Source organism: Arachis hypogaea, chromosome 14 (assembly GCF_003086295.3).
Source record: "Arachis hypogaea cultivar Tifrunner chromosome 14, arahy.Tifrunner.gnm2.J5K5, whole genome shotgun sequence".
In the NCBI taxonomy this organism is placed as follows: Eukaryota; Viridiplantae; Streptophyta; class Magnoliopsida; order Fabales; family Fabaceae; genus Arachis; species Arachis hypogaea.
The window spans coordinates 136179146-136203453 of record NC_092049.1 but is presented as its reverse complement, the minus strand read 5'-3'; the positions used below and the strand labels follow the sequence as shown (position 1 = coordinate 136203453).

Genomic DNA, 24308 nt, shown 5'->3' with positions numbered 1-24308 from the left:
TGTCTTAGTTCTCTTTTGCTTTGGTGATATTCGATATGCAAAGTTCCTATACCAAAATTATTGTACCTTTGGGGAGATTAATGATATGAGATGTGCTTCTATGTTCCTAGATATGTCTCCATCCTAAAATTCACAGCATTACTTCTATGATAAGTGCAGCCATAATGTTATGCCTCTTATGGTCTGGGCTTACAATGGCCCAAGTTCTATAAACTTCTTAAAGTTTCAAAGAATAATGCAAAGTACCAAAACCTATAGTATAATAAAGCCCAAACCCAAATAAAGGAAAGCAGAGCTAATGTTGGTCCAAAAAATACTTTGAGGCTTTGAGGCTTTGAGCCTTGAGGTGAAGGACATAAAAACCTTTATAAAGTGTGCTTCTAATCCATGATGTTACATTAAGAAAAATCATACTATTTCAGCTTTTTCCATAAAATAGAAATTAACTAAAAATAACACAAACTTTTTTAAAAAAAAGCGAAGGTAATTACTAAAGAATGCAGCAAGAAGCTATGTAGCAAGTGTTGGTTTCTTGACAGAGAAAATTGAAAGTAGAAATAAAGGGTAATGGAAAGATATTTGTTATTACTTTTTCCCACACCAAAATCAAATACACGCATCACATATATATACATACTAACTCTACACTAGAAATGCTAACTAACTAAATTATGTTATCCCTTGAATATTTACATATTTATCCTGACTCCAACTCACTCTTCTCACTCTTATCCCTTATACCCCTCCTCAAACTGAGGTATGGACATAAGAATACCCTCAGTTTGTGTCTGAATCTGTCAAATAAGTGCTGGGATAATGGCTTAGTCAGGCAATCGGCAACTTGATCAGGGGATGGAATATGTGCCACAAAAAGAGATTTCTGATTGACTAGATCTCTAAGAAAATGAAGATCCAACTCTAGGTGCTTGCATCTACTATGCAGTATGGGATTAGCAGCTAGAAGATAAGCACTTTGATTATCACAGTAGATGGTAGGCGGTGTAGGCTGTGGTATATGTAATTCACTCAAGAGTTGCTGGACTGAGATGATTTCAGTTTGGGCTGCACACATAGCTCAGTATTCGGCTTCTGTACTACTTCTACTGACCTTTGTCTGCTTGCTACTCTTCCATGATATCAGGTTATTGTCCAAGTAAACACAAAATCCAGTGATGGACTTTCGATCCTCCAAGTCACCTCCCCAATCAGAATCTGCAAATGCAAGAATCCTGAAATTAGTGGATTTGGTAAAAACAATTCCATGTTCTACTGTACCTTGCACATAACGAAGTATCCTCTTCACACTTTTCCAATGTTTAAGGGTTGGTTCATGAGCAAACTGAGATACCCGGTTCACTGCAAAAGTAATATCTGGTCTGGTCATTGTTAAGTACTGTAAGGCTCCAACTATAGATCTGTACTTTGTTGGATTTTCAAATGGTTCTGAATCAGAGGAGTAGAGTTTCAAATCTGTCGACATTGGCGTTGGCAAAGGCTTTGAATTATTCATTCCAGCCTTGAGTAATAGTTCCTTGGCATACTTCATTTGAGATATCAAAAGATCTCCATGGGGAAGATAGGTAGCTTCAAGACCTAAAAAATAGTTGAATCTGCCAAGATCTTTTAAAGAAAATTTTTCATGTAATTGAGATATTAAAGTTTCAATTTCCTGTGAATTGTTCCCTGTGACTATAATGTCATCCACATACACTAACAAATAAGTCACATTAGAAGAATTGTGTCTAACAAATAATGACACATCTGATTTAGTACTTTTAAACCCAAACTTGTAGAGAGTATCTGCTAAGGTCTTGAACCAAGCTCTAGGTGCTTGTTTCAAGCCATATATAGCTTTATTTAGCTTACAAACTAATGAACTATTATGATGAACATACCCTTGAGGCTGAACCATGTAGACATTCTCTTCTAGTGTGCCATTTAAGAAGGCATTGTCAAAATCAAATTGCCTTAATGGCCACCCCAGAGAAACTGCAATGGTTAACACAACTCTTACTGTGGTTGGTCGAATTACTGGTGAGTAGATCTATTCATAGTCCACACCTTCCTTTTGATGAAAACCCTTGCCTACCAGCCTAGCTTTATACCTAAGAATCTCTCCATTTTGATTTTTCTTGATTGCAAAAACCCATTTGCTTCCTATTACTGTTGCATTAGCTGGTGGTTCTGTAAGAGTCCAGGTATTACACCTCTCTAAAGCCTGAATTTCTGCGTCCATTGCTCTCTTCCAATGACGGCAGTTAAGGGCCTGTTTAACTGTAAGTGGTATACTGTAAACAAGATCAACCACTTGTGTGTTGAAGGTTTTTGGCTTGTGTATTCCAGATTTGGCCCTTGTCATCATGGAATGGGTGTTTGTAGGTGTAATGGAGGGTAAACCTCTCTTTAAGCCACTAACAGGGATAGGTGAATGGGGTTGAGGCAGAGGTAGGGGGTCTGATATTTGTGAAATTGGAGGTCTGATGTGAATAGGAGAATCATTAGAGGTGGTGTTTGGTGGTTCTGGCAGAACAAAGGATGCTGGGAGAGAGGGATTTTCTGTAGAAGAGGGTGAGGATGACGGTATGTGTATTTCAAACTTAGTGGATTCAGGAATATAATCTTGTGTATCTACAGTAGACTTGATTGCAGAATTAGAAAACATAGAATGATAGGGGAATAAAGTTTCAATAAACCTAACATGCCTTGCAAGGTAAACCTTACCATTCTTTGTCATGCACTTATAACCTTTATGATTAGGATCATAGCCAAGAAAAAGACAAATCTCAAATTTATAGTCAAATTTAACATTCTTATATGGTCTTAAGAAAGGAAAGCATGCACATCCAAATACTTTAAAGAAAGTGAAATCTGGTGTATGGTGAAATAGAGTTTCATAAGGACTTTTATTTTGCAACACACTAGTGGGTAATCGATTAATGATGTAAATAGATGTAATAAACGCATCTTCCCAAAATTCCATAGGAAGAGATGCTGTAGCTAATAGGGAAAGCCCCATTTCTGTAATATGTCTATGCTTCCTTTCGACACTACCTTGTTGGTGATGTGTGTAAGGGCATGACATTCTATGTTGAATACCCTCAGTAACAAGAAAGCTAGTAAAGGGTTTAGAAAGAAACTCACCTCCCTTGTCAGTTTGTAGGGATTTAATGTTGTGACCAGTTTGTTTTTCCATCAGTTTCTTGTAATTTTGAAAGGCTAATAAAGTTTGAGATTTATTCTGTAAAAGAAAAATAACAGTAAATTTTGAAAAACCATCTACAAAGCAAGCATAATATTTATAACCATTTCGGGAAGTCACAGGAGATGGTCCCCATAGATCAGCAAAAATACACTGCAATGGTGCACTATACACAGTTTCAGTTTGATCAAAATGCAATCTATGCATCTTTGCCAGAGGACAAATTTCACACTTATATTGTAAAGAAGATGCAGAATTTGTAATAGGAATGGAGCATTTATTCATGATGGTAAGCACAGTTTTCATGGCACAATGGCCAAGTCTTTTGTGCCATAGAACAATATTACTATTCACATTACATTGAGTATTGAAAGCAGTGAAATTAGAATTGTTGATGACATTAGAATTACAAAGAGCTGAATTGAAGTTGTCTAAACCAGGAACAACATCATGATGAAAATTAGAATTACAGCTTAAAGCAGTGTCCTGAGTATTAGGCTTAGGAACTCTGAGAGTGTCAAAGGAGTAAACTCCATTTCTAACTATGCCCTGTAAGAGAAAGTCCCTGGTAGCCTGATCACGGATAACACAAAAATCAGGCCAAAATTCAAAGAAAACCCCATTTTCAGCTGCAAACTTGGACACACTTAGCAAATTCTGGGTAATTTGAGGGACATGAAGCAAATTCTTTAAACAGAAAGAGATATTAGCATATTTATCATAAAGGATAGAGGAGCCAAAATTCTTGATGGCAATACCTGTACCATTACCTACAAAGACTTGATTTGCGTCTGTGTTGCTCACAGAAGAAGAAAGAAGATTTGAAGGGTCTGGTGTGAGATGGTGGCTGGCACCAGAATCTACAAGCCAGGATGCATCACTCAATGATGAGGATGGGGCAGTAAGAAAGGCTGTTGGTTGGTGAAAATTCGCGGGGGGAGGTGGTGGGTGTGCATTGATGTATGGAATTTGAGGTGTCGTAGAGGGATTTCCAGAATTGGGATTGAACGAATGGTCGAATCTGTGGTAGCAGTTCCACACCACATGCCCTAATCTTCCACATAGTTGACACTGCACTCTTGAATTATTGTTATTGAAGCCAAAACGTCCACCACCACGGCCATTTCTGCCTCCACGGCCGCGTCGATTGGCGGTGGCACGGTTGTAATCAAAGCCTGATGGAGAATTTTGAACATAATGAGCAGTTGGCATACCAATGTCAGGTTTTTTGAAGCGCTCGAGCATCTCTTCATGCGAAAGGAGAAATGCTTCAGCCTCAACAACTCGGAAAGATCCTCTCTTTGCTGTGACGGAAGAGATGTATACGGCATAATCTTCAGAAAGCCTATCAATGATAGCTTGAAGGTGATCATCCTCTGGTACTTCATATCTCACAGCAAACAAGGAATCCACAATTTTGCGAATTTTGGCAAGGTACTCAGTTGCTGGACCAGTCTTCTTGCAGGATCGTAGTTGACTCTTGAGGCTTTGTACACGCGCAGAGGAGGCAGCTTGGAAGTATTCATCTATTTGATTCCAAACATCAGAAAATTTGAATAGATGAATGATTTTATTCTTGAAGGGGTTTGTCATCGAAGCTACCAGCCAGGTTGTGAGGGTTCTATCACGCTTTCGCCAATTCTTGAACTCTTCTGATTCAGTGAGTGTTTTCTTGGTGGCATCTGATGTGAATTGTTCTGGAGCCTTTGATGGATCAAGGTGGGTTTCGAGACCCAAACTTTCAATGGTAAGAAGTGCAAGATATCTCCAAGTTGAGTAATTGTCTTCATTGAGTTTTTCAGCAATGGGTGAGAAGGTCTTTTTTGTTGAATCTGATAGCGTGATTTCCATTGTGGATCTAATGATGAAATGGTGGCTCTTGATACCATAAAGAATGCAGCAAGAAGCTATGTAGCAAGTGTTGGTTTCTTGACAGAGAAAATTGAAAGTAGAAATAAAGGGTAATGGAAAGATATTTGTTATTACTTTTTCCCACACCAAAATCAAATACACGCATCACATATATATACATACTAACTCTACACTAGAAATGCTAACTAACTAAATTATGTTATTCCTTGAATATTTACATATTTATCCTGACTCCAACTCACTCTTCTCACTCTTATCCCTTATAATTACATCAATAAAAGTTAAATCTAAGATAACAGCTGAATAGAAAAATTTAAAAATTTACATGAAATTGGAATAATAAATCAAATCCTTAAACCATGAAATTTAGCATAATTTAAATATTGAAATCTTATAATTTAGTAGAATTTTGAGTTGTTAGGAAGGTTTTAGAAAATAAGTTAAATAAGCTACGTAATAATTTATGATTATGTTCGGTGTACGTCAAAATCAGTTATTAAAATCAGTTATTAGTATAAAATATATATTAAAATAAATTAAATAAATATATAATGACTGATTTTAGTTATTAATTTTGATATAAAAATAGTATTTTTAAATAATTTATGTGGACTTTATAATGTCCTTCTAGAATGCGTCTTTTGTAGAATTTTTTTCAGAAATAAAATAAAAAAAATTCATATTTCTCTAAATATTATTTTTGAATTTTAGTTTCTCAAATACAATTTTTTTTTTGTTTAGAGAGTTTGAAAATTATAGAGTTTGCCTTATCCGACGAACTCTTTTCAAATATTTTAAATCCCACGTTTTTTAATTCATTTTAATCCATTATCATCATCTTCAAATAGTATATAGATCTACAAACAGTATATAGGAGTACACAAAAATATTGGAGACAATGATAATGGTTGCCATTGTTAAATATGGCTTATTTTTTTAATTTATAATTAAAAAAGAGTAAGCTAGGAAGACAATGGACTATTGAGTTACAAAATGAACATCCCTTGTACTATCTAAAATAACCATCCGAGTACTAGGGATAATAAACATCTTCCGAAAAAATTAAACTAATTTTTGGATTCACCAAAATTATACTTGTTGTCCGTGTATTTTTGTGTATTTCTATGGACTGTTTGTAGATCTATATACTATTTGGAGATGATGATAATGAATTAAAAATGAATTAAAAAACTTAGGATTTAAAATATTTGAAAAGACTTCGCCAGATAAGGCAAACTCTATAATTTTTATAGAGTTTGCTGGGTGCGGCAAACTTGCTCTAAAAAAAAATTGTATTTAAAGAATTAAAATTCAAAAATGGCGTTTGAAGAAATATAAATTTTTTTATTTTATTTTTGAAAAAAATCGGTCTTTTGTATTTCGGTTCCGTTACGTTACCAACAGCATATCTGCTAACTTCTGCCAACTCTTATTTATAATTGTGTTTCATGGAAGTGTGTTCGTGGATGTGTCTAATAAAAATATCTTTTTTATAGCTATATTTAATAGAAGTGTCTTTATAGATATATTTTCTGAATGTGTCTCTTTATATATGTATTTAAAATATATTAATTATTAGACACATTCACGAACACACTTCCATGAAATACAATTATAAATAAGAGTTGGCAGAAGTTGGCAAATAATATATAGAAAATTATATGGTACAGATCTAAATCTGTACAGATTTAAAGATTTGCTTACTTAAACCACACTTTTTAAAGCCACACTTTTCACTTAAAACCGTAGCTCTTCACAAAGAAAAGCGTCACCTAATGGAAAAAAGTAAATTAGAAGATTTAAGAGAAGAAATAATTAAGTTATCAAAATTAATAGATCAAAAATTAATGATTTTAACTAATGTTAACTGTAATGACACCGAATTCTTAAAATCAATACAAAATGATTTTTCTCAAAATCTTTATTTTACTATAAGCTTTATTGAAGGACTTCAAAAACCTGAAAAAACTTATTTTTCACACGGAATTTCCAAGAAATGTTATCATGGAAATGATTCCCCACATCTTTATCATACTTTTAACCCACAATTAAATTCTATAGTAGATATGCTTGAAGAAATACTAGTATCCATAAAATTTCAAAGAAATAAGGAAAAAGAAAATCCAAAAGAAGAAAAATTTCAAAATATAATCAACATAACAGATTTAAAAGTAAAACCACCACTAAAATTATGAATATTGAAGAAAAATTAGAAGAAGTTACAATGCTTTTTAAACAATTAAAAATGGCTCAAGAAAATAATATTATGGAACAGGGATTTCAGATAGAAGAAGAAATAGTAAATTCTGAAAATATAGAAAATGAAGAACACATCCTAGATTATTCAAGTGACGAAGAACCAGCAATTCCAATACAAGTAAAAAATGAAGCTGGAACATCTAGGGATAATCAATCTCAATTTAAATGGGAAACATGATTCAAAATATACAAAAATACCATCAAAATACGTTCCTAAAATCCAGGAAATGGAAGGAGAAAGAATGCTCGATTTAGACTGTAAAACGAATGAAAAAGAAATTTTCGAAAACTGGTTGAATTCCTTCTTATTAGAAGCCTTTACTAATCCAAAACTTAATGAATTATCTGGAAGAGACATTTGGAATTACATAGGGTTTCATACTAAAGGAGCTATAAGAGATTATATGACATCAATAGAAAACCAAATAATAGAAGAATTAGCAATAAAAATAACAGCTTATGATAAGATATTATATATAATGATGATTCTATATAAAGAATTTTTTGGAAAAAATATTATAGATCATAAACAAGAAGTCTATAATAAAGAATATCAAGAAGCAAAAAATCATTTAGCTAACATTCACATATATGATCTATGTAATGTGGAGTCTTATATATGTGAATATAGAATACATTATTACAAATTAAAAGAAGAAGATAAAAATCATTATCTTAATATGTATATAACAAAACTTCCATATCCTGCTAACGAATTTATTATGGGAAGATTTATAAGAGAAATAAATAGAGGAACAATTGAAAATAATTTTGGTGGAGCAACCTCTGCAATAAGAGAGGAAATAAAAGAACGTTGTATGCAAGAAGCAACTCAAAAAAGATTTGCAAATATAATTAGAATTTGCTGTCAGGATAATGAAGAGATACCTCAAAAATATGGTCTTAATAAAAATTTTCAAAGAAAAAGAAAATATCAATTTAGAAAAAGAAAATACTATCCAAACTGGAGAAAAAAAAGGTATTTTAGAAAAAGAAATAACAATAAATATAAGAGACAAAAAAGTGATTATTGCCCAAATAAAAAAGAAAATTGTAAGTGTTGGTATTGCCAAGAAGAAGGACACTATGCAAATGAATGTCCGAAAAAGAAGGATAAAAAGGATCTTACTAAACAAATAGAAATCGCTAAGTCTTGTTTCATGGAACCTTTAGAAGAATCTGATGATAACTTAGACTATATTTTTGAATATGTCTCGGAAACAGACTCAGAGACTGAGTAATAATGCTACATTTATTACTATAAAAATAACAGAAAAATTTATAAATGCTTTCATAGATTCTGGAGCAACACAATGCTTTGCTAGTTCAAATACAAAACTTGATTGGAAAAAATTAAAGAAACCATTAAGAGTTAGAATAGCTGACAAATCAATACATAAAATTGACCAAAAAGCAGAGATGGTTGAAATTTTTATTCAAAATTATAGGTTCATTGTTCCATCTATATACATGTTAGATTCTGGAATGGATTTTATCATAGGAAATAACTTTTTAAAGTTATATCATCCATTCATTCAAGAACTAACATATATAGTTTTAAAAGCTCCACACGATTCTTCAATAAATCAAAAATCAAAACGTATAAAAATACCGACTACTACTATAGATAAGATCTTAAAATTTAAAATATTTTCTATATTGGAGACATGTTATTTAAATTTATACTTTCAAATAAATATCCCAAAAAATAATCTTGAAATAAAGATAGAAGAACTTTTGAACGAAATTTGTGCTGAAAATCCTTTAGATATTAAAAATACAAACAACGAATTAGTAAGCATTAAATTAAAAGATCCGACAAAAGAGATAAATGTTCCAAATAAAATCCCTTATTCCGCAAGAGATAGAGAAGAGTTTTCATTAGAATGTAGAGATCTTTTGGAAAAAGGAATTATAAGATTAAGTAAAAGTCCTCATGCGGCTCCAGCCTTTTATGTCGAAAACAATAATGAAATTAAAAGGGGAAAACGAAGAATGGTTATTAACTATAAGAAGATGAATGAAGCAACTATTGGTGATGCTCATAAACTTCCAAGAAAAGATTCAATTTTAGAAAAAATCAAAGGAGCAACTTGGTTTTCATCTCTTGATGCAAAATCAGGATATTGGCAACTTCGTTTAGACGAAGAAACAAAGAAATTAACTGCTTTTACTTGTCCAACAAAAGAATCAACAAGTGTGTTGCTCTATGAATGGAATGTATTGCCATTCGGATTAAAACAAGCTCTAGGTATTTATCAAAGATTTATGGAAGAAAATCTAAAAGAGTTAAATGAATTTGTTTTAGTATACATTGATGATATACTAATTTTTACAAAACAGGATAGAGAAGATCATCTTCAAAAATTATTAATAGTTTTAGAAAGATGTAAAGAAAAAGGATTAGTTCTTAGCAAAAAGAAAGCAAGAATAGCAAAACAAGAAATAGAGTTTCTTGGATTAATTCTATCCACTCAAGGAAAACTAAAACTTCAGCCAAATGTCCTAGAAAAGGTAAATTTATTTCCTAATAAAATAGAAGATAGAAAACAATTACAAAGATTTTTAGGGTGTATAAATTATATTTCTGATCAAGGATTCTTAAAGAATATAACAGAATACACTAAAAGCTTATTTCCAAAAATAAGTACTAAAAAAGAATGGAAATGGGATGAAAAAGATAGTATGCAAATTCAAAAGATTAAAAAATTATGTGAAAAACTTCCAGAACTTTATATTCCAGAAGAAAATGACTACTTAATAGTAGAAACAGATGCTTCAGACATAACCTGGTCAGGATGTCTAAAAGCTAAGAAAGCTATAAAAAGTTTGGAGCAAGGAAAAGAATCACTAGATTCTAAAAATTCCCCAAAGGAATTACTTTGCAGGTATATTTCAGGGACTTTTACTCCAACAGAACAGAGATATACCACTCATGAAAAGGAAACTCTAGCAGCAATTAAATTCTAAGAAATGGAAAATTGATTTACTACCTAGAGAATTTACATTAAGGACAGATTCAAGCTACCTAACAGGTTTCATACGATATAATTTAAAAGTTGATTATAATCATGGACGATTGGTAAGATGGCAATTATTTTTGTTACAATATCCAATAAAAATTGAATATATTAAGGGTGACAAAAATGTTATTGCAGATACATTAACAAGAGAATGGAGTTCGTCTACAATGCATTAGATCAAGAAATTCAGAAATACGAACAAGAACTCGAAAAACGCAAGCATTGTCAGCAAATAAGGACACAGATCCAATCCCTCAAGAAGGCCGTCGAAGCAATGAAATCAACACAACAACCAAAACCATCAGAGCTCAGCCAGCTAAGCGTGGTGGACAAATCAGGATTTGTTGATGCAGTGAAGAGATTTAAAAATATGATTGACAACGTAAATCCAAGGGATATATCCCTAAAATTTACGAACAGTCAACCTATTTTTAATGAAGAAGAAGAATGCTTGGTTCCAGCACACCAAGTAATATTCATGTCCGTCTTCTCAGGAAATTTTCAACCAATTGATCAAGTTCAAAATTTAACAATCTACAGTCATGAAAGAAGGCTAGCCAGCACACTAGCAAGGGTCTTCGAAAGAACTCAAAAGATAACAAGGGAATCTCACACAAGAATTAATTATAAAAGCAGAAATACTTTGCTTGTGTCTAGTAAAAGGAATGAAATTGAAGAAAGAGAGATGAGACTCTTAGTGGAATTTGAATCAGCATTCTACAACTTGTCTGGACTCTTAGAAAAGCTCCCTGAAGGGATAAAGAGGAATCTCTGCTATCTGATAAAAGAGAGAGAAGACCACAAGTGCCAGCTATGCGTCTCAGAGTTATCTGAAGAAAGCAATAATAAAACGGAATCAACCCACATGATAAAGGAGGAAGACAGCACATCTGAAGCATCTCTCAACATTATTGCATAGTGACGTAAGCGCTTAGGTCATAGAGCACCAACAATGTAGCTGGTGCAAAATAATAAACAATGACGTAAGCAATGACGTCATAAGAAGGGTAAGGATGGGAATTGTCCATCAGACCCAACCATTATAAATAGGTTGCTTAGGCAATTGTACAAGGCATCAGAAAATAGAAAGCAGGAGGCAAAAAGTACTCAAATGCTAGGAGAGCAAGGAGGAAGCTGCCGAGGCGATTCTATGATCTGAAGAAGAATTCCCATTAGGGAAAAATAGTTCTAAACTCCCCTCTGGAGTTAGTATTTACAATCTCCCCTCTGGAGATAAAAACACCTTATGTAAAATATATTAAATAAAGGAAGTTTTTCTCCAGAAAGGTATGTATTCATTCTAGTCTTTCAATTATGAATTATTTAGAAAGTTTAGAATTAACAGAAGAATCTGATTATTATAGATTAACTGCTTTATTAGATAATGAAAAACAGGCTGTTTTAAAAACAGAATTAAATCTCAAATCAAACGAAAATTTTAATAAACAAAACCTTTTAAAAGAAGTTTTTAATAGAAAAAATATAATATACTATGGAAAAATTCAACTTGAAGCCCCTATAAAGATAAAATCCGCCAATGGAGAACTTGAAATAGCTTTGATAAATGATGAAGAATTAAGTAAACAGATTGAGAAAATTAAGGATCAACAAAAAAGATCTAAAATTGGATGGATTCATATTAGTACTATACAAGTCTTAGTCAAATCTACATATATGAAAGGAATTAATTCACCAATAAGCTTAGCAATTTGTGACAAAAGAATTACTGATGACCCAATAGATCAAATAATTTGAATTGTTCATGGAAACTTGGCAAATGTAAATGTTAAATTTAATGCCCATCTGGGATATGCTATACCTTTATCAACTGAAAATCTTGGAAGATCTATAAGTCTGGCTTATAAATTTCACAGAAAGAATCTAATGGAACAAGATGATGAACCATTTTCAATTACATATGCAATAAATTATGCTTTAACAAATAGCCATCATAGTATAATATTTAAAAACAGAGAAAGAATTTATGTCGATGAATTATTTCAGAAAATTGTAAAAACAGAAATACCAAAATATAAAGCTATTGAAAACCCAGTTCTATTAATAAAAGAACCGTCAGGAAAATTAGTTTCATCGAATTTTCAAATTAGAGAATCTAAAATTAATAGCCCTTTAAGTCTATCTAAGTTGAAGATTAAAGAAGAAAATTCTGAAATAAAAGAATTAACAAAAAAGGTCGAAAAATTAAATGAAACCCTAAACACTAAATTATGACCTATCAAGACAAGAAACAAGAGCTTTTTGAAAGAGAAAATCGTTTAAATTATTTACAGTTTTCTGAAATAAATCAAAGAGCATTTGAAGCTCTAAAAATAATCTATGACAAGTTAAAAAGAGAAGTTGAATAGCTAGAAAAATTAATAGAATATCTAGAAAATAGTGATGAATCAATGATAGAGTTTGCAGAAATTTTAAAATAAATAATGAAGCATAAAAAGATTGAAAAACCAGAAAATAAAATAAAAAGAAAAAGGGCAGAAAAATTAAAAAGTAAAATAAAAGAGTATAAAAGGGAATTAAATAACCTTCAGATCGAAATTGATAACCTTATAATAAAAAGGATAGAAATAAGAATAAATATAAACAAGTTGGAATTAAACTTAAAAAATTTATAAATGCCTGAAAAACCATATTATGACTTAAAAGAATTAAAGCTGTTGAAAGAAAAAATGGAAAATGAAGTTGAAAAATTAAGAAGGTATTTAGAAACAACAGAAAGTGTAGAAATAAAAGAAGTTTTTGAGGATTTAAGAAATTATATTAAAGAAAAAGACAAACAGATAAAAGATTTTATATACAATAATCCATGCAAAAAAGAATATTATAAACTAAAACAAGATTGAAAACTATAAAAATGAAATTACAAGGACTAGTAGACCAAACTATAAAAATGAAATTACAAGGACTAGTAAAAGATTGCAAAATTGGTATCAGAGCCAAGTTAACGATTAAGAGTAACACTTTCTCCTTAAGCAACACTTTTAGTGATACACTTTTAAACCAAATAAAAACAAAAATCTGTAAATCTGTACCAAAGTACATCTGTACACTAGATGGACCCATAATATATTGGTACCCTATACTTTTCCTTTGTATTTTGAGTACCTTTGTAGTTTGTACCAATAAATAAATAAAAATATAAATAAAAAGCAACCTTGATAATGGCACCCCAAGACCCAAATCTACGGCACTATGTTAATATTGTTTTCGTTTTTTTTTTTTGTTTTTTTTTTTAAAGATATGTTTAATGTTGTTTAATATTTAACAAAAACAAAAATAATCTGAATCTTTTTCTTTTCAAAATTCCAACCTTGTCCCTTTGTGTTTCTCTCTGGTTTCACCCTTTGTTTCTTTTCTTCAAAGTCTTCCTTGCTTCACTCACTCATTCCCAATTTCTTTCACACAAACACCACCGAGCTTCCATTCCTTCATCAATGGCGGATTCCACCGCCACCCCTTACACAACCACTAAGCCTCATTCCCCATTCACCTCAAGGATCCACCATCCAAAGCCTTCTACCACCATCACCAGAAAAGGTAAGTCTTGCTCTGGTTTCATCCTCAAATGTATCTTCTTGTCACTGTTTCTCGTTGCTCTCCCACTCTTCCCTTCACAAGCCCCTGACTTTGTGAGCCAAACCATACTCACAAAGTTTTGGGAGCTTCTCCACCTTCTCTTTGTTGGAATTGCTGTTGCTTATGGTTTGTTCAGTAGAAGACACAATGTAGATTTAGAATTTGAGCCGTCACAAATTGATACAACTCAATCTGTTAGTAATAGTTTTGATAGTGTACCTAGTTCTTATTATGTGCCTAAGATGTTCCCTGATTCAGAAATTTCTGGTGGTGATGAGACTGAAAATCCTGATCCATGTGTTGTTGGGTATGATGATGACAAGAGAGTTGTCATGAATTCTTGGGATGCTAATCAGTATTTTGAAAATGGTGGTGCTGTTGGTGTTTTAGATGAACAGTACAATAAGCCCCAATTGCAAGATTCTAGTGCTGATGGTGGTTTTGGTTATTCTGTTGGATATGATGGGAACAATGTGGTTCAATCTTGGAATTCTGAGTACTATCATAGCGGGTCGGTGGTCATGGTTGCTCAACCATACAAAAGCATAGGTGAGTTTGGCGGTCAGGTTGATGGTTATAGGCCTCTTGGGCTACCGGTTCGAAGTTTGAGATCGGTTCCTAAAGAGGTTGATGGTAATGGTACTAGATATGCCAATGAAAGTGATTCTAGTAGGGTTTCATCAAAGGGTTCGGATAAGGGTAGAGATAGGGAGTTTGGGGATCTGGGAGCTTCCAATTTGGATAATAGATTCAATGCTGGTAGTGGTGGAGCCTCTGCTTCTCCGATCCCTTGGAATTTGAGGCCTAGAAAGGTGGAAAGGGAAAAGAGGCATGGCAATGTAAGCCATCCTTCGCATTTTAGGCCCCTTTCAGTTGATGAAACTAAGTTTGAAGCGTTTGGTTCGAGGTCCTTACAGTCTTCAATGTCATTTTCTTCCCTTCCCGGTGTGTATTCTTCCTTTGATTCAATTCCACCGGACAATATGAACTTTCAGGAGGAAGAAATGAACAAAAGAGAGACTTCTTTATATGTGCCTGCTTCAGAGAAAATGAATTTTCAAGAGGAAGATACAATGCCAAAGACTTCTTATGTGCCGCCTGCTGTAGAAAATATGAGTTTCCCAGAGGAAGATAAGAGACAAAGGAAGACTTCGTTTGTGCCAGCCTCTCAAATTGCAAATTTCCATGAAGAGGATACAGGGCAAAGGAAGAAATACTATGTGCCTGCTTCTGAAAATTCGAATTTCAAAGAGGTAAATTCGGGAAAGAAGATCTCCCAAGCATCTTCTTCGAGAAACAGAAGGGTGAAAACTAAAGGAAAATATGCTGCCGTATCTTATCCTTTGAATTTCAGGCCAATTCCAGTTGACGAAACTCCGAATGAATCACATGGTTCACAGCCTTTCCAGTCCATGGAACCATTCACTTCCCACACAAGTATGCATTCTTCCTTGGGTTTGAGTTCATCAGATAACATGAACGTCCAACGGGAAGATATGGAACAACAGAAAACGTCTCCTGTTCATGTATCAGAGAATATGAATTTCAAAGAGGAAGAAATGGCGCAAATGAAGATTCCATATGTGCATGACTCTGAAGATGTGAATTTCCAAGAGGAAGATATGGAACAGCAAAAGACTTCTTGTGTGTCTGCTTCAGAAAATACAAATTTCCAAGAGGTAGAATCAGGAAAGGTTACCGAGGCGTCGTCTTCAAGAACTGCGAGGATGGGAGCTAAAGGAAAACGTCCAGCTGTTTCTCATTTAATGCCAACATCTGAAACACAATTTGAATCACTCAGTTCGAGGTCTTTCCAGTCTATGGGATCTTTCTCATCTAGAGCTTCCTTAGATTCTGTTTCTTCGGAAAACATGAACTTGCAGAGGGAAGATTTAGCAGAAAAGAGAAGTCCTCATGGTTCTTATTCAAATTCATCATCACCTCAAGCTAGAAGTGACGGTGAAACTTCACTGCGACCATCTCATGCTCATGCTCGTGGGTATAGTATTGGTTCTTTGCTAGAAGATGACATGAAGAGTGATATGAATGATGACTTGAGGAATCTAATGGGGAATCCAGGCGATCGGCCGGAGAACAAAAAATTAGGGATGCATGCTTTGCAGTTAGACTCGGGAGAGCCTACAAGCCTTGCAAAATCTTCATCGAGGGGAAAATCGGTTAGAACTAGAAGAGCAGGTGGATTGACTTCATGGGCAATGAGAGTGGGAGAAACACCTAGCAAGCAAACCGATGAAAAGGTCGAAAAGAAGCCGAGTATTGTTGAGTCAGTACCAATGAGAAAAGATAAAGTGAAAGTTGATGAAGTTGATCTTTCATTGAAAGAAATCAGTAAGAAAAGTTTAGAGTCTTATCCTCCTAAGCCAGAGTTTGTATTTTCTAGTCATCTTAAGAGAGATAAACCGGAACCATCCAAGAAAGTGTCCAATGAAGATTTGGATATTGATCTTGATCTTGAGGATATTCAGATGAGCTCAGATGATGAAAGGATGTCTGAATGCATTAACGACTCGGGACTGGATTCTGAAGTGGACAAGAAAGCAAGCGAATTTATAGCTAAGTTCAAAGAGCAGATTAGACTTCAGAAATCAGGGTCAGTTGAAAGATCAAAAGGACAAAAGATCATGGGAAACTATATCAGGTGATTTGTAAAACTATTGTACTCCAATTGTTTCATTGAGCTTTTTTCATTTTGGATTTTTCTTTTCTTGATTTTGTGTAATCAACGAAGTTCCAATTCTGTTATTTTGTGGAAGCAGGTATTCCACTTAATTTATTCACATACAACTAATATATTTCTTTCTTATTTTGATTTTGGTGCCATGGTTTCTTTCTCAAGTTAAAATTCATCATTTGCATTGTGTTTCTGCAACATAATTAAGTAGTGCATATTGCTTCTGGAAACCTTAAAATAGTGTATAAACAAATCTTTATGTGATTGTTGAAATCTTGTCTTGTGCTGTCACCTAACATAGTTAAACATTTTAGGGGATTTGATCCTTTATAAATTTGTGTGAGGCTGTTAATTTCTTGTATTTTATTTATGATTTATAGAAAAAAAAATCCATTTAAATTAAATTTGCATTGCTTTCAATAATAATAATAATAATAATAATAATAAAAAAAGGTGCCAGTTGACATAATATCCTTCACCATACACATAATAGAATTTTAAAATATTTGATTGCTTAAAAATGCAAGACTTAATGGGCAAGAGACTAAGACTAACCATGTGGCTTAAGCAAGGTTTATGTTTAATTAGGATCTTACAATAAAGGAGAAAGGAAAAGGGAAAGTGTGGCATAGGATGTGAGTAGAAGACCCTCTTTGCCACTTATTCCAAATGAACACTTGGAAGATAGCATATTTTGTATTTGATTGGAAGGGAAAAGCAGAGATTCCATCTCTCCGGGGAAATCAAAATAAATATTATTTTAAACATAAAGGAGATTATTTCAGATGATAAAGAATTCAGAATTTAAAGGGTAGCACATGTTGTATTTACTTATGATTTCTAAAATTAATAATTATGCTATCATAATATATAATATAAGGCACAATATTTCAAAGGATAATGTTATCCTTTAAACATGTCTTCATGTGGTAACCTTTATGATTAAGCATTTTGTGTTAAAGGTTTATGCAATGTTATTAGCTTGAAGAGCAATGCTGTGTTGTGTGGCTCTTCTCATGTTAAGCTGACGTTTCAACTTTCAATTGGTACTATAAAGTTAATTTATCTGAAACATTATTTGCTGAAAGTGCTAGAGACATAATTAGATTTGTTGTCTTCTGCTAAGTGCTAAACCATGTTCAATAATTGAACCTCGGATTGGATGATTTGTAGAAAACTGTTATAAATAGTAGAAGTTAGGACCTATTATTATATTCAAATATAAAAATATATACTGTATTTTCCTGAAGTATATAGAATTTAAACAACCGCTGGTACTTCAATTTTTCTCATTTTATAATATATTATTGTACTATATTATTTCACATATAAATAAAAGGGAACTTTGAAGCAACGTTTAAGTTGTTATGTGATCTCAAGATCAGAGATTCAAGCTGGGAAATAGCCACTGATGTAATTATTTTACATCTTTTGGGTGCGGTCTTTTTTCCAAATCCTGCATTAACTTGTGTCCCAAATTGCTTTATATATATAATGAGCAGATTACAAATACTATTGTTAAACATCACCAACAAATTTAAATGAACTTACATATAGATCTCTCAATAGTACATCAAAGAGCAAAATCAAAACCAAATTATAAATGGATGATATTACAATCTCACAATATAAACTTTAGAGTAGAAACTCACATGCAATTGTTTTTATGTAAAGTTAATATGAAAAGCTGTTAAAAAGTAATTTAGTCAAACATATCAAATTAACTAACTATTTCCAATTGTTAACTTCATATTAAGACGTTTGCATGTGAATCTCTATCTCACTTTATTCCACTAATTTCAGATACTAAAGCTTAGCAAGCAGAGGAACCTTCTCTTGACATAATTATTGTAGGAACCAAAAGCTTAAGACATAAATATGATCAAGCTGGTCTATGAATTTCCATATAATGAACAAACTCATCTATGTACCTTTGATGCAACTCTTTGTCCCCAATTATCTTGCTCATTTTTTCAGCATGATTCCTATAAATAATCTTTCCTTTATCATCTTCCAACATCATCACTGATCTCAATGCCTTAGCCAATGAATCTCTAGTGAATTTCCCATCATGTTCATTTCTAGGCACTCTTACTCCCACCATTTTTTCTTCCATAACTCTAGCAACTAACCCTTGTTCATTTTGGAATGGCAACAAATAAGTGGACATCCAAATTGAAGAGACTCAATCACACAGCTCCAACCAGAATGACTCAAGAATCCTCCAACAGACTTATGTGCTAAAATTTTTAACTGTGGTGCCCATGTGTTCCATATGATTCCTCGTTTATATTTCGATTCGATTGAACTACCGGTATTAGGACCATTTTTCCTCTTCAAAATCCAGAAAAAGGAAAAACCAGATAATTCTAGTCCCATAGTTATCTCAGTGAATTCTTCATCAGTTATTGTTACCTCACTTCCAAATGCTACATATATTACTGACCCTTTCTCATGTTCATCTAACCACTTACGAATTGTGTTCCAATTTTCATCCTCAGTACTATTTTCATTATCATCTACTGAGGGTGGCAACAATCCAACTGGAAAAACTGGTTTCTTTAACAAATTTCTAATGGAATTTATAGACTCACCTTCAATCTCCATGCAACTTCTTATAGCAGTAAAGGCCGAGCCACGGTTAGTTTCTTGGATTCGAAATGCATCTGAAACGCTGAAATCTTTCTCTTTAGCTAGGAGACGTTGGAATGTAACCCTGTAGGGTTCATTAGTGGTGTCACTAGTCTCATTTTGAATGATATTTAAACAGAAAGATGCACCTGATGCACTGAAAATACAGAAACTGATGCATAAGATGCCAAGCTTAGAAGAAATTGGGGGTAACCAAAAGGGTGCAAAGTCATATATGAGCCAATCTGGTGTAGATCTCTCAAGAAACTTAGTCAACGGTTCTTCAAGACCGTCAAAAGCTTTCTTGAGATATGGTTCTATGTGTTGTGGAATGTCCATAGTTGATTCTGCATTTTGAGGGAGATTTTCTACTTGGGGCAATGGAAGTTCTATGAATTCTACAAAAGGTTGTAAATTTGAAGGTAGTTTAGGGAGGCGTTTGATGTTTCTAGGTGTGGAAATGAATGAAATTTTGTGACCCTTTTGAGCTATGACTTTTGCAAGCTCATAGAATGGAAGGATGTGACCGAAAGCAAGCCATGGAAACACAGCAATGTGAAGCTTCTTAGGTTGATCGGCCATGGTAGGAATAGTGATTTGTTAATATGCGTATCTTTGACTAAAACTATATATATATAAAGTCACCGAACAAAAAATAAAAACTATATATATAGAGAGAGAAAAATATTAGGGATATCAGAATTTTTTAGTTTTGACAATTCATTAGCCATCAACTCAATTTTTTTTTATTGTAGCTTTTTTAATTTAATAATTCAACAATATATTTTTTAAACATTAATGATTAACTAATTAACTGATGATTAAAAATAATAAATTCTAATATTTTTTTAGTATTTCTCTAATACATAATTAACATTAATTACATAACATTTTAAAAGGGTATTAATGATATTATTAGTTTTGAATATATAACATAATTAATTGACATTAATGATTACTTATTAACAAATCTCATAATATATTTTACCCAAAATGAAAATTCTTGTAATTATTGACAAATCATTAAATCTCATCGTTAATTTTTACTAGTTTCTTTAAATCATAGTAAAGACAGACATATGAAAATAGTAGCGGTGAAGATGGATCGGATCAGATTGAATATTGTCAAAATTTCGATCCAGTCCGTACTAAAATAATCGGATTGGATCAGATCCAATATCCGTAATTTTTGAGCTTAGATCCGATCTGCATATTTGCATCGGATCGGATCGAAAATTGGATATATCCGCAAAAACAAAAAAAATATTTTTAAAAGTTTATTTTTATTAAAAAATATCAATAAAATTTATTTTTTCTATTCTTTTAAATATATTTACTTTTAAATAATATAATATATATGATAATTATTAGTTGAAATAAAACATAATATTTCTTTATTTTTGCGGATACGCGGATATGGAGATTGGATATGTAAATATCTAGACAAAATTCGCAATCCAATTCTATTAGTATGCAGATCAGATATGATCCGATTCGATAGCCTTACAGATCGAATTCATGTTCGCAATTTTTAGATTGGATTCGGATAAATATGGCAGATATAGGATCAGATTTGATTCATGAACATCCTAAAAAATAGATGCTAGAATTCGTCACATTAGCATACTTGGCACTAAAATAGTATTCATAATACAACTAGTACATGAATCTGTGTAAGATATAAAAAATGTCTATTTATTTATGTTTTTATTAATATTTTTTAAATTTATTCTTTATTAAATTATTTAATTTACATAAAAATATTAAGAATTTTAACTCATCTTTTTTTAATTATTTCTCTAATTTATAATAAACAAATAAAGTTTTATATTTTCTATCTTTTTAAGAATTTTGTGTTTTTAATATATATTTAAATTTTTACTCATTTAAGTATTAGAAAGACGAATTAAGCCTCCTAATCATTTTCATATTTTATTATTCTATATTATATTTTTGTCTAAACATTTTTCAATAATTACTAAAAATTACAAATTTAGGTTACATATTCATATATGATAAGTAAAAATTAGCATATTACAATACAATGATATAATTACAAATGGCTAAAATAGAGATTTTTTAAATAAATAAAAAATATTTTATTTATCACAATATATAATTTGCAGAATTTTTACGAAAATACATGTTATATCTTATTTTGTTTACACACGTATTTCATTTACATTGTAAAACGAGATAAGATAAGAAATGAAGTGGTCGTATCACATTTGTACACGTGGTGTGTAACGGCCTTATCTGTAAATCTCGTAAAATTAGTGAATAATTAATTAATAAATTAATTTTTAATAAAAAAATTAAAAATGCAAACTTTATAGTTTAATTGGATAGAGTTAATTAAAATAAGAATTTTGACACTAATTTTAAAAAATTTAACCCAAGATTGAGTCGAACGGATCGAATTGATTGAACGAGACTCGAACTAGACCCAAAGCCCAACACATAAAAGCAAGAGATTCAGTTTCCTTTCCTTAAACATTTCATTTTCGCGTTGGGGGGCTGAAGGAAAGGGAGAAGAACGAGGGTGAGGTTCCAGACCCTTGGTTCCACTTCAATCTTACATAATTTTTCATTCCGAGCTCCGATCGTCGCATTGTTTGTGATCACGCGACCGCAGCGTCGAGTTCTGCAAAGTCCAGTCAATAATTAGGTAAGAAATCCATTTATGTGTTCCAATTTCTTCCTTCTTAATTTCGAAAATTATGAGCAATTATATTGAAAATTGTTTAATTACGGTGATTAGGCTTGGATTAGCTTGAGGAGAATATTCAATCTTGCTTCTTTGGTGCTTGTGTAAGGTGAGAATTTTAGAACCCTAACTAATTCATTGATTAAGTATTTTGGATATTGAATTTTGGGTATGTATTGTGATAAATGTGTTAGGTGTTTGTATATATGAGATATGAGGCAATTGGATATGTTGAAAGTTTAATTGGAAGCTTGGAGTGAGATCTAGTTGTTGAATTTTGGTGATTGAGGATTGCAATTTTGCCTTGTGGGTTGCTGATAAGAGAATTATCGTTGGTCTAGAATTTCATCAATAGAAAATCATGTCATAGTATAGTCCTAAACCAACAAATAGTTTCCTTGGTCAAATTTTGATTTGGTTTGTGACAAAGTCAACCCCAATATAAAGTAACTGAGAGTATTGGTCTCAAGTCGTCCTCAAGAGAATGGACAAACATGTGCATCAATATTGGTTAGAATTTCAGGGTTGGGAGTCATAAACAAGAATTTAAACTACTAAAGTTAACATGCAAGAAATCTTAAAGGGTAAGAAACTAAATCAAAGCAATTAAAGCAAGATGTAAGTAAATGTAATCTAGTAAGAGAACATGTAAAGCTATTTCTATTCTAAGACTAAGTAAACATCTAAACTAACTATAACAAGAATCAAGCAATTGGAATTTTTGGGTTTCAAATATGAATAATAAAAGGGACTCTTGGCGAGGCATGGGAATTGGGGTCACCATCCTTATCTAATAACCATATCTTTACAATTATGAGGAATCAAGCTCATTAAGTATACTTCTATGCCTAAAGTACGTACAAAGTCGACTTCAACACTTGAAGTACGTCAAATGGCTTGATCAATCTCAACTCATAAGTCCCAATCCAACTACTAATTGGCTTAGTAGTAGATTGGTGTTAATGGGTATCAATTTAATCACTAGGGTTCTCAAATCACTAAATCAATTAGACCCAATGACTCAAGTTCACCCAATCCTCTTAGCCTAGGCCAAGAGTATAGAAAACTACTCTATAATCAAAGGAAACATTTCATCAAACACATGGTATGCATTAATAAAAGACATATTCAAATTACAAATTAATTGGAAATCACAAATACCCCACTAACAATTATCAATAGAAAACAACTTAAATAACACTATCAATCATAGAAAACATCAATGCACTAATAGAAATCCAAGATCCACAAAGTTCATAAAATGAGAAGAAAAAGGGAAATAACAAGAGAACACCAATTCAACACAAGATCTAAACAAAATTATAACTAGAGAACTCAGATTAGGTAATTGAAACTAAAATTAACAAGACCCAATTCAGAATTTCAACAAAGGAAGATAAAAAATAAACTAAATCTAGAGAGAAGTAAGAGTTTCTCTCTCTAGAAAACAAGAACAAAAAACTAGCTAAAATTATGTGTATTGTGTGAATGAATGAGTCCCCCCTTTCTCCATCAATTCCTGGGTCTTTTCCATGCAGAATCAAGTTGGATTTGGGCCTGGAGCCTCCCAGAAATCGCCAGCCACGATTTCATTAATGATGTCACGTGCTGGGCGTCACGCGTGTGCGTCATCTGAGTTCTAGAGTCACGTGTATGCGTCGAACATGCGTACACGTCGGTCACTGCTGCGCCAATCCACGCGTGCACGTCGCCTTTAGTTCTCCAAAACTTCATTCTTCATGTCCCTTCCACTTGTGCATGCTTCCTTTCCATCTTCTAGACCATTCTTGCCCTATAGATCCTGAATCCACTTAACAAAAATATCACAGCATCAAATGGTAATGGAAGAGGATTAAAATATAGCATTTTTAAGGTTAAAAAAGCATGTTTTAAACCATGAAGAAAAATTAGGAAGGAAACACAAAATCATGCAATTTATATGAATAAGTGCGGAAAATATTGATAAAACCCCCTAAATTCTACACAAGATAAACCACAAAATTGGGGTTTATCAGTTGCCTTTGGGTTATACGAGGAAATCGGCCAAAGTATAGTTTAGGTTTCTTGTATTTAATGTGTGATGTCTTATGAAAACTTAGGTTAGAGGACCATAGGATAGGTTGGAATGATTAAGTATGTTGTATGCTGAGTATTTGTGATAATGATTGATGATATGATTTGAGTATATGTTGGAGATCATTGTTATGGTAGAAATAGGATGCTAAATGGTGATTGGCTAATGATTTACTAGTTGATGATATTGAATTATGCAAGTTAGATAGATATTATTGATAATCTTGTTGATTAAAATGAGGAATTTAGGTGTGAAAT

The 24308-nt window shown here is 32.5% G+C and overlaps 2 protein-coding genes and 1 pseudogene across 2 annotated transcripts; 1 reads left to right on the top strand and 2 right to left on the bottom strand.

Annotated features, from left to right (window-relative positions):
• Nucleotides 1-697: 697 nt before the first annotated feature.
• On the bottom strand, nucleotides 698-1912 carry LOC112743304 (uncharacterized mitochondrial protein AtMg00810-like). The gene is made up of 2 exons (XM_025792521.1): nucleotides 1109-1912; nucleotides 698-1006 (listed from the first exon to the last, which is right to left on the bottom strand). The coding sequence occupies exons 1-2, from the start codon at nucleotides 1910-1912 to the stop codon at nucleotides 698-700; spliced, it is 1113 nt and encodes a 370-aa protein (XP_025648306.1).
• Nucleotides 1913-13690: 11778 nt separating this feature from the next.
• Nucleotides 13691-16777, top strand: LOC112744427 (uncharacterized). The gene is made up of 2 exons (XM_025794046.2): nucleotides 13691-13908; nucleotides 14206-16777. Exons 1-2 carry the CDS (start codon nucleotides 13806-13808, stop codon nucleotides 16608-16610), a joined length of 2508 nt encoding a protein of 835 aa, XP_025649831.1. The 5' UTR covers nucleotides 13691-13805; the 3' UTR covers nucleotides 16611-16777.
• Nucleotides 16778-18105: 1328 nt separating this feature from the next.
• On the bottom strand, nucleotides 18106-19892 carry LOC112744426 (putative UDP-rhamnose:rhamnosyltransferase 1; annotated as a pseudogene).
• Nucleotides 19893-24308: the final 4416 nt, after the last annotated feature.

Coding starts and splice junctions, on each gene's coding strand:
- LOC112743304 (XM_025792521.1), bottom strand. CDS start 1,912: ATGGTTCAGCCTCAAGGGTATGTTCATCATAATAGTTCATTAGTTTGT. Junction 1,007..1,108: donor AGAGTAGCAAGCAGACAAAG/GTCAGTAGAAGT, acceptor CATATACCACAG/CCTACACCGCCTACCATCTA.
- LOC112744427 (XM_025794046.2), top strand. CDS start 13,806: ATGGCGGATTCCACCGCCACCCCTTACACAACCACTAAGCCTCATTCC. Junction 13,909..14,205: donor TACCACCATCACCAGAAAAG/GTAAGTCTTGCT, acceptor TCCCTGATTCAG/AAATTTCTGGTGGTGATGAG.